Source organism: Buceros rhinoceros, unplaced genomic scaffold (assembly GCF_000710305.1).
Source record: "Buceros rhinoceros silvestris isolate BGI_N320 unplaced genomic scaffold, ASM71030v1 scaffold13862, whole genome shotgun sequence".
In the NCBI taxonomy this organism is placed as follows: domain Eukaryota; kingdom Metazoa; phylum Chordata; class Aves; order Bucerotiformes; family Bucerotidae; genus Buceros; species Buceros rhinoceros.
Window position 1 is genome coordinate 46,160 of NW_010400773.1, and position 10,680 is coordinate 56,839.

A 10,680-nucleotide genomic window follows, 5' to 3' on the forward strand; every position below is an offset into this window, starting at 1 on the left:
GTAAAATCCCAGTTAGCCGTAAAGTCTGTGGTAGAGGCTGGAGTTTGTTCAGTCGCTTTCCTTTCAATTTTTTAAGAGTCTTCAGCCGTCCAGGGCACTGTAGCTCCTCAATCAGCATCACTGCAAGTGAAAGGACTCAACTTCAACTGACAAATGAAGACATGATCACGAGAAGACAAACTCTCTCTCACTGGTTCGCCTTTGGCCACAAGCAGCTATTCACAGCGCTAAGGAGCAAGCCAAGCACGGCAGGAAGCAAATCAGGACAACTGCCCCTTTGACCATCCTGTCTTCTTTCCCTGTCATTGTTTCATTTCCTCCTGTGCCAGGCCTCTGACGAACAGAGCAGAAAACATGATTTCACAATAGAGTTCACAGGGTGCAGCGAAGCCCTGGGCCTTGGAGGACCCAGATGCACGGAGCACACCACACAGTGCAAAAGAACTTCTGCGCCTCTGGACACCGGGGCAAGGGAATAGTCCAAAAATAAGGAAAACACCATCAAGCAAAATACTTTTAAACTTCTCTGAAAGATCTGGTGGTAAAACCTCTATTGTTTAAAAACTTAGGACATCAGGCACTGGCTCTACAGTTTCAATTTGGAGACCAACCCAGGCCTTTTTCACTGACTAGCAAGGCCCGAGTTCTTAGTCACCCACCAGATGAATCATCTGCATCAAAATGGGACTAACGATGCTGCCAGTATCAGGACTATTTTAAAACCAATTCTTTTCCGATACAAACTTTTTAAAGTACTTTCATATGTTGGACGAGGCTGCAGCGAGAGACTGGCTACTTCATGGTAGAAAATGCACTTCAGTAACCTCTGGAATTTTGTTGTTAATATCAGTGTCTGATCACAGCTGCTATAGTCACACCACGCCACAGACATTTACTCAGCCCTTGAATCCAGCTATAGATTGCTTCCAACTTTATTTCTGCTTTAGCTTCACGGTATCACAGAACGCTCTTTTTAGGGCACTTCAACCCATCCCTGACACCTCTGTTTTCTTTCTGCCCGGTTAAGATACCGGAGTCAAGCATGTCTTTCCTGTTCTAATTAAAATCGCATGGTCAAAAGGGGAATTAAAATAGAGAGAAATCATCAGTGCTGTGGTTGGGCTGTTTTCTGCTCTGGCAGTGCATTCCTAGTAGTAACCTGGAGAGCAACAGCCCACTGCTGGGCCTGTGAGTCCAGGCAAAGGAGCCGAGCGCTGCCGTTACCTTCTTTAGCAAGTTTTCCCAAGTGTTTCTCCAGGCTGGTAATGTGGTGTTTCTCCAGGTAGCTGTAAAACTGGAATGAAGTAACTGGTTCTGACTGGAGGTACGGGGAGGGGAGCAGCCCGCCACAGGTGACGACCTGCTCTTGCAGCCTCTGCAACACTGGAAGTAACACAGAAAACAAAGGGGAAAAGGAAAGGTTGGTTAGAAGCTGCTTAGAACAAGTTAAGAAATTGAGTTTATTTTTACAGTGCACGAGGGCAAAATTTAGCTGTGCCATAAAATGAAAACAGCGTGGCCTTGTGTTCGTGGAACAAACTGGTACCTGCTTCTAACTGACGGGGGTATTTTTCCTTCACTTTGAGCATCAGTGTGTATTTTAGAGCATGACGGAATCTTTCTGCTGAAGCAAACAAGATGCTGCCAGGCTCTGCAAGATCACTCCAGATTTTCAGATAGTGCTTCTTCTTTTTAGTCTTCTGAATAACTGGAAAAAAAAAGAAATCACATTTTAAAGAGTCAGTGAGCTCTAGCAGATTTGGGATTTTACAAAATGTGTCAGCAGTGACTTATCTGTGTTATATAGATGGTTTTGTTCAAAGCTGGAGATTTGCTGCCAGAATTTTAACATCCGCAGGCGTGGACTTCACCTTGGGTTAAGCCTAAACTGTCATTACAAGACCTGAGCAAGAGGCCTAGCAGCTCTCCTGCCTCTCGTTACACAATTTATCCCAGCATTTGAGTCAAGCTCCAGAAGACCTTTCTGTGAGTTTAACCATTTCCACTTCTGTCAGCAAGAGATGGGCCGCTTCCGAGCGTTTTAGAGACCCTGTCTTGCCTATCTTCCTGAGCAGCAAACTCTCAGCCTCTGCATGGGCCGAGCAGGCTTTCTTTCACCACACACTTCAGAAACGCGCTTGAAGCAATGCCCCGTGGTTTCACACTATCATTTAAACCCAATCATTCCCCACTCTTATCTACAAAGATGCTGCACTTGTGTCCTGCACGTGAGACTCTTACAGTTTCCTCATCACATTGTGCCAAAGGCCCTGCAGAGCCTTGCTCTGGGGAACAGTCTGTTCTCACATCATTCAGGACACAAACTATCTGCACATGCTTCCAACATTTGCATTCTTGCCACTGTATTTACCAAGATGAGAACAAAAGCTTTCAAAGTATCCCACTGTGCCTTGATCATTCTGTCCTATGCAACAGCAGTGGGAGAATTTAGCAGAGGGAAGGCCTGCGATAGGAAAATCACACACCAAACTCTTCTTACAGACGTGAGGAGTTGGGATGTTTGCTCACAAAAAGCAGAGATATAAAAAGGGATTTTATTAAGACTATTCTGCTGTTCTGTGACTGCGAACTCCATCACCGACACCCTCACTGTTTCTAAGACAAACCAGTTTAGCTGCTATTTCCTAGAGCTAAACTTCTTATCTTCTGCTTCCTTACAGGGGAAAAAAGCCAAACAAACGATGAGCCCTGGTTTTTCTAAGAACCTAGATTTAATTATGTGAATGTTCATAACGAATTTAAAATACACCCCTGGTGTGTCTGGGGAAGCTCAAGCAGAGTTACCTGTACCTCTCGTATCTCTGGCATGCCTTGCAATAACGCAGTTAGTTACTCACTTTCTTCAACAGACATATCCAAGACATCCCCCAGGACTCGTGTCTGCTCCGATACTTCTTCCAAAATACGCTCCTGGACAACCTGGGCTACATTTGGTGACCTCAGTTTCTGAAATGCAACATGCTTATCTTAGAAGTGAAACAAAGGCAGAATCAAGCTCTAGTTGAACGAGCGTTTGTTTCTTAGAATCAAATTTCTAAAATCTGTGAGAGAACACACCAGCTGCTCTCAGAAGGCCTCTTTGCCCACTGCAGCATGGACGGGGCACTTCTGAGCATGAAGCTGTTCAGCAGAGCAGGACGAGTAGATGACCGCATGCTGGGACGGACTGTCTGCCTTTGCCGTTCCTCTCTGCCCCATCCACTGGCACTAGATCAGTTTGGGGATAACGTGCTTGAGCACTATAACCAAAATTGATTGAGGAACGAGGTCTCAAGGGGAGACAGGAGTTCTTTCTTGCGACACATCGTCCCACTTCCTTTCTAGTCGGAGCAGTCTTTCACAGCAAAAACCCTCATCACCTGCTGTCGATACAATTCAACCCACACCTGTCCTAGCGCATCAGCAGGCTGCTTTGCACACAAAGGTGTTACTTGGAGCAAAACCCTGAGGCTGAAACAAATGCATCAGAGTTTTGTATGGCATGTTCTGAGCATACACCTGTGTACGCTGCATTTTTTGGACTCAATTTCTATTCTTTGCTGCTTTTATAAGAGAACCAGCTATATAGTTACTTCAGTCTGTCATCAGAATCAGCAATTACAAGCAGTGCCCTGGAAACCCACAGGTTATTCCTTACCTGTAAAAGACCTTTGCACAGCTTCAGATGAGTTACCAAAAGTGTATCTAGGTTGTCGTCACCAGTAGTTACATCTCCTGTTTCTGTTCTCACGTCACAGCTCAGGGACTGAAGCGTGTTGTCATTGTACGTGCTGTTGAGACGAGGGGAGAAGAGTTAAAACTCTCATCACTAAAACATGAGAACGTGCAGTCTCGGTAGTAGCCTTCAAGCAGGTTGCAGAAGTACAAGCCAAGAGGCATTTAACAGATAACAGCGTTTTTATTGCATTTGTAACACTTAAAAACATGAGGACTGACTTTCTAAAATTCATTCCAGGACAGGAATACCAGATCAGCAGATCCCACAGACTCCCATTTTGGAGAATCAGTACTAGTAAGAGATGCTTCCAGATAACGTGAATTGAGTTGCTGGCTCATTTGCAGCGGTTGAACTGCAAAAGCAGCACGTACAAACAGCCAAATCCCTTGGTGTTCTCCCAGCTCGATGATACTGGGAGAGTAGCAAGTCTCCCAGGATCACGCTCATAGCTCTGGAACGTAAATCTCAGTGCTACGCAAGCTGCACAACACGAAACCGAATTCAAATCACAATCAGGTGGCAGAGCTCTGTAAGTCACTCGTAGCACTCCCCGCTGCCAGTGCGGAACTGTTCAGCATCGTCCCGGCAGGCCTGTCTGTAGCAGCCCGATAGCTTAGGCCTTCACCAGCTCCTGCGGCACCATTCCACAGTGATCTCCCCAGGCTCAGTTTCAGTTTCCTGCCTCTTCAGTCTGGTAGATATTCTAAATATCTCTCAGAGTATTCAAAAAAATTGTTTTCCGTCCTGGATGTTCATACCAATAGCTGCTCTGCACAATTGTTACTGATCCCAGTATAGCATACTGGTGAGCGCTCCTGGGGTCAGCCCTCCTTACCCCTTCCCTTGTCCCCGGGAATGAAGTGCTGCACCTACGTACCTGACACTGGCTGTTCTTACGCTTCCAAACAATGAAAGCTCATCAGCACTACAGTCAGCGTTTAAAAAGTCAAAACTTTCCAGTACTGTCTCCACCATTAAACTTTCCACAGATGAATGTTTGTGATGAAGTGGCTTTAGCTGTTGATGGAATGAAAGGAAAAGTGTTGTTATTTGTAGTTACCAAGCCATTTTGAATGAGGAGTTTGCTGTTTTTCAAATCACCCTTAATAACAAATCAATTTCTTTTCTGATTTCATTTTTAACATCAGGAATGTTAGCTCTTGGAACAGCACTCTGATCCCAAAATAATGTTGCTAATTAAACTCAAAATACGCTTCAATATTTTACTCTGTCTGTACTCCCTTTGGATTTCCATGCCTGTTCAGGTTGGTACAAGAGCCAACTTTCTCTGCATCTTCTGCCATTAGTGCCATTTTCACTTATTCCCCATTTCAAATCTAGAAGAAGCAATCTTTGCTACTTAGAAGTAGTAAACTTGCATTCCAGCATCTTATCCAAGAACTTCAATATCAATAGTGGATTTCACAAGGTCACTAACTTCCTCCCCCATGGAAAGGTTGCTTTGAGAACACTTGGTTAGGTTTTGTTAACTTCTATTTTTAAAGTGGCTGTGCTGGAACAGGGAGTCAGTGCAGTTCTGTTAATGTCATTTATTATTCCAGACCTTAGAAAAAGTCTTACAGCATCTTATCTCCCAAGTCTCCACGCCCCCATATACTACAACACGATAGAACCCACTGTTTGCAGAAAGCTATTCTCCAGGACCTTCCTTGAAAGAAAGGAATCTGTTCAGCATTGTATGACTTGTCAGACAGACTAAACCGCCTCTGAAAGCCAAGTGACCCTGGAGAAACATCAGGTTTGATGAACTGATGCAGTCGTCTCAAGGTATACTAAAGCTGGAAAAAAAAAATTAGAAGCCAACCAAAATGCAGAGGCTCTGACACACAGTTCAGATTCTGCTTAGCTCTGACTAGTTTCCACTTGGACTGCGCGCAGGTTCTTAACTTCTCCTTGCAGACAGTTGATCTACGCTCCCGTCTGCACCTGGCGCAGAGGAGCTGTGCAGAACCGTGCTCCTGTGTGGGCAGCGCCTGACCTCTGGTGGCCAAAGTCACTTTCTGGGAACATGCCACCGATCTGTCATTAAAATCCAATCCACCACAGGGTGCTGCTTAGGAGCGAGCTCTGCCATCTACCAAAAGTAAAATACAACCATACCTTTAATTTATCCCTCAGAGATGAAACCTGGTATTCCAGTTTCTCCAGTTGGGCTTGCCCCACGTCCCGCATTTTCAGCAAATTCAACACTTCTTGGAGAGTCTTGTCAATTGACTTTGTACATCCATCTAGTTTTAGGTCACCTGTAGTATTCAAGCTTTTCTGGCTAATGTCTTCCTGCTCTGTCAGACAGCGATTTCCGGTCTGGTTGAAAGAGTCTCTACTACCCTTGTGACGATTCGGAAAACTAGATGGGTTACGAGGAAATCCATCCACACACGGAGTCTTCTTCAGGATATCTAGGGTTGCATGGTTTGGAAGAGGCTGCTGTCGCTCTTCTCCACAAGTCTCTTGAATAATCACCAGTGGCAGCCTCCTGTGGTCCAGAGCTGGAGTTGTATTTCTGGATTCTGTCCCTTTCTGATCCTCAGAGCTGAACGAGTCTGCCTCACTTGTTTCTGCAGGGTTGTGAGGCTTGTTCCTCCCGTGTACATCAAAGTCACAGGCAGCCAAGTAGCTCAGTATGCTGGGAGGTTGAGCTTCATCACTTACATCCCCTTGGTTCTGCCTTTGCTGCAAAACAGACTGCAGCAAACAGATCTGTGAGCACATACACAGCTGAAAAGCATGAGATGCTGCCTAAGATAGAGAACTGTGGTTTCGTGTTCTTGGAAACACACACACCCAAACTGATCAAAACCACAGGACTCTTCTGCACAAGGGAGCCAGGCGAGCACAGCCTGGACAAAAGAACCCACTGAAGCAGAGTAAGTGGAGCAGTAGTAAACGTGCTTCAGATCTTTCAGATGGAAGTTACCAGTTCAGCTAAACAAAATTGTTTCAGGAAAAAGAACCTCGCTAAGCAGCTTTGGTGTCACATTAGCTCAGGTCAGGATGTGCCTGCGTAGTGGTTAGAGGAAATCCTCATTCTAGGGAGTCCAACATACCCTGCACAAATAACATACGCTACTTCTTCCATAAGGCGTCTGCATATTCTGCTGCCTTGGCAAGGCTATGGGTTTATCAGTATTTGAAATGTACGGCAGAATTTACGGCACCATCATATAAAGCAACCATTAAAGCAAAACCCTCTTGAATGAGTGAGACAGAGGACGCGGTTTTCTATTCCCCTGGACTACACTTGGCAAAAAGCAGGGTTGAGGAAGGGGAAAGCTTGTTTCACAGAGCAGCACGAAGACGCCTTTCTGCTCTACAGCTACCAAGACAGACTGGTTCAATTCCCACCGCAGACCATTAGAGCAGATGTCCCCACCCCTACCATTCCGGCTGCCAAGAGCAGTATTTGTCAGTGATTTTTTTTTCTTTTACAAAATCTAAAATGGAACTCAAAAGAATAGGGGTTAACAGAAAAAATATGACAAAGCCCCAAATTAAACTGCAAAGGCCCTGGAGAGCTACGCTTTCTCATTTCTGAGTGCGTTCTTCAATAGCTTAGCCTAACCCAAAAATCCAGTCCGAGGCCTGTGCCTTGCCCAGCATACTCACCAGGTAGTACTTCTCTCTGAAGCTGGGTGTATTTGGTGGGGTCCAGTTGTACAACGAGCTCTTCCTGCTACCCACAGAAAACTTGGCAGTAGTTCCAGGTGACAAAAACAGGTTCTCTGTGTCAAAGGGGCTGTAGCAGAAGACACAACAGTAAGACCAGAAAGCACAGAAATGTTTAGCAGCGGAACAGCTGTTGGGATTTGAACTGTGACGTGTAGTAAACACCACCAGGAATAAAAGGGAAGAGAGACTGCTGCTCTGGCCAACATCTTTGATTGCACCAGCAGAGAAAAGAGGTAGGTGAAAACGTTACATATTTTACACAGAATTCTCAACACTTTTTAGACAGAGACCTCTGCCACAGCCTTTGGAAGAAGAGTCTAACAGGCCAGAAGTCTGAAGTGCTCTCTGACCTTTGCAGTGTCCACACAGAGAGCAGCGCTCCCAGCACCTGGACAGCTTGCAAGGCACACGCCATGCCAGACGTGAAAGATAGATGACTCGTCATAAAGGAAAACTCATTTTCACACACCACCTGGAAAAGCCATTAAAAACTCTTCATTATCCTTCAAATATTAATGAACAACTCCTTTGGCTAGTAGAGGAAGCTGGTGCAGTGGTAGACAGTAGAGTTATGTAGTTCATGCAGTCATGGATGAGTCTGACTATAGCACCAGAGGGTACTGGCTATAATCTACAAGAGTTTGACAAATTCTACATTAAAGACTTCCCGCTTACCTACTACATCGCGTTTCCCAGCTCCTTTGCAAAGCATCTAAGGAAACTTGGATAAACTGTCACCCAAAATGCAGCTCAGCTAACCAGGAGAGGGAAACCACATTTAAAGCCAAATAAAGCAAGTTTGGTTCTTCTACACGTTACTTTGTTCCCTACTGATGTGCCTTGTGTGACCAAAAGAAAGTTTGTTTTTCCACTTAAGCACATTTTGAAAAAAGTGAATTGTTTGTAACAAATCTGCAATCTCATAGATACGAATATGACTGAACAGTCAGATAAAGTCAGCTGCATTTAGCTGCACAGTACAGAGCCACTAGAAGCCTGAAAAGGTCCAGACGATAACAAGGACTATTCTGCTCTCTAGCAGTAAAGAGGAGCTCCGGTTCTCTCGAGCTTCCCCTGTTCCACAGGGACGATTCTCCACGGCATCCCACAGCACAATGCTCCGCTATCTAGCTCAATGTGGAGGGAACACTCTGAGTTGAGCTTGCCCAGTTCAGGCTAATTGGCTAAATTAACTAGTGTCACCCAGATGGGGTTCGTCAGACAGGCCAGTTCCACGGAGTCACATTAACAACCATCTGCATTGTCTCACTATGCAGAAAATACACTGGGCTTCTGACAGTCAGAGCCTTTTAGCCGAAGCTGCTATGTTCACTGATGGAAGCAATTTACTCCCATCCCTTGCAGTCCTTGAGAAGGGTCACAGGGATCCGTTTCTCAGATTTCTCATTTTTAGCTTTTAATATAGCAATGCAGTGACACAAACTGATGTTTTGGAGAAAGGGGACAGGAGTAACAAGCTAAATTCGTTTTGCCCTTTTGACAATTACTAAAACCCTCTGGCAAAATACAGCTCTTCAGCTGCCCTCCACAAAAGCACAGGTTCCCTCTTACTGCAAGATAAGTTGAGAGAGCGATGCGAAGGGTGAAGGAATGAACGGAGTCTGCTCTAAAGCATCTATTATCTCCTGGTTGTAAGCTCTTTCAGCATGATGCATCATCTTGTTCCACATTTCTACAACACATCATACCGGGGCTGATCTATGAATCCATCTCTCCCAGCATCTTGACACTGATAGAAGCCAGTAGGGGATTTCAGGGGAAAGGCATACAGAATAAGTCAAATATAGTAGATCTTCCCCAGACACGTACTCAAATCTGAGGCAATCCATAGCTTAGATCCGTCATTCCCCAGAGTTTGCCAGCAGACTATTGCCTTTAATTGTCACACTTCCTTCGTTTGTCTAGTCACTCCCTGAAATCATTGACACAAAATCTCTGAGCAGGTCAAAAGTATGCCAAAATATCATTATTTAACTTCAAACTGTGAAACAAAACAAGCACTTATACCTGGGAAGGTGTGTGCACATGTCTGTGATTGTACTAAGAGAAATGGAGGCTAATCATTTCCTTTCCACGTTCCCCACAGCGAACGTCTATATGCCTGTACAGTATTATCCATCTACACCTTTTAAAGACTGAAAAATTCTATTGAAAAAATGAAAGTGGCCCCACATGTCTGATCATCTTTGTTGTCCCTGTTCTACTTCTATATTGCCAGACATGCTGGCTTTCGGTTATGACTAATTACAGTATTGGCAGTAAATGCACAACACTACAATGCCATCGTTGTTAAGGCCAATGTAAATGCAGCACATAACTCTCCTTTAGCTTGCCATAGCACCGCTGCAGGACTTCAGGTCCAAAACACGCATGCCCAGCCTGACCTTGAAGGGGTTTACAATCCATCAGAGCTCATGTTTCCTAGACTGAACCTCCCACAACATCAGAAGCTTTGCATCCATGTTCATACACTTTGTCATAACCACCAAACCTGCAGAGGTACGAAATAGTTGAGATTTCCACCAATTCCTCACCCTGCTGCATTTTTCTGTTGGGTAAGGAGGACACTTTCTGGTTCGTGTTCTCAGAGGAACATAAGTAAAGAGGCAGAACGTATAAGAGCTGAACACAGTTCAGCCTGCAGCCCCAGAGAATCTGCATTCCTTTCTCCCACTGGCAATACTGTGCCCTAACCACTCCCCCACTGCTCAGCTGCACCATGTATTAACTACCACCAGACCAGAAGGGCTCTCGGTGGACAGAGCTGTCTGAATCCCCCTACTAAGCCTGCAAATCCATTAATACAAAAAACCAAATCTGGTCAAATGGATTAGACTTGCTGTTAGTCATGAGATTTCTTTTTTCCCCTATTACGCACTAGTGGAAGTGCCCACGCAATTTTAACAGCGTGACTGTCGTTAGGCTTCTTCTACCCATTAAAGCATAAGCAGCTTCAAGGTTAGTACAGCTTATCACAAAAGAACCAATCACCCCCATCAAGAGCCCAGAGACACGTTGACGGACTACTGCCTAAAGACACCTGCGTGAGGCAGTACCTATTCACGTCAGTTTTAATCTATAGAGCAAGGCTGTCACTAGGTATGCATCCAAAAAACCCAGACTATCCTCTTTTATCCTCCCTTCGAGTTTTTTTTCCTCCTGCTCTGTGAACCCTTGTGAGCCAAGCCAGCACACGCTTGAAGCGGGCAGCAATCACAAGAGCGGTGCTG

The 10,680-nt window shown here is 45.1% G+C and overlaps 1 protein-coding gene across 1 annotated transcript in view; it reads right to left on the minus strand.

The window, feature by feature from the left end:
* FAM65C (family with sequence similarity 65, member C) overlaps positions 1 to 10,680 on the minus strand; it is a 30,300-nt gene that overhangs the window by 2,675 nt on the left and 16,945 nt on the right. Inside the window, exons 11-18 of the mRNA XM_010132024.1 lie at positions 7,367 to 7,496; positions 5,861 to 6,445; positions 4,617 to 4,756; positions 3,659 to 3,791; positions 2,859 to 2,967; positions 1,547 to 1,708; positions 1,225 to 1,383; positions 19 to 120 (exon numbers count right to left, since the gene is read on the minus strand). Of these exons, the coding sequence (XP_010130326.1) occupies positions 19 to 120; positions 1,225 to 1,383; positions 1,547 to 1,708; positions 2,859 to 2,967; positions 3,659 to 3,791; positions 4,617 to 4,756; positions 5,861 to 6,445; positions 7,367 to 7,496 (1,520 nt within the window). The remainder of the gene's footprint in view (positions 1 to 18; positions 121 to 1,224; positions 1,384 to 1,546; positions 1,709 to 2,858; positions 2,968 to 3,658; positions 3,792 to 4,616; positions 4,757 to 5,860; positions 6,446 to 7,366; positions 7,497 to 10,680) is intronic.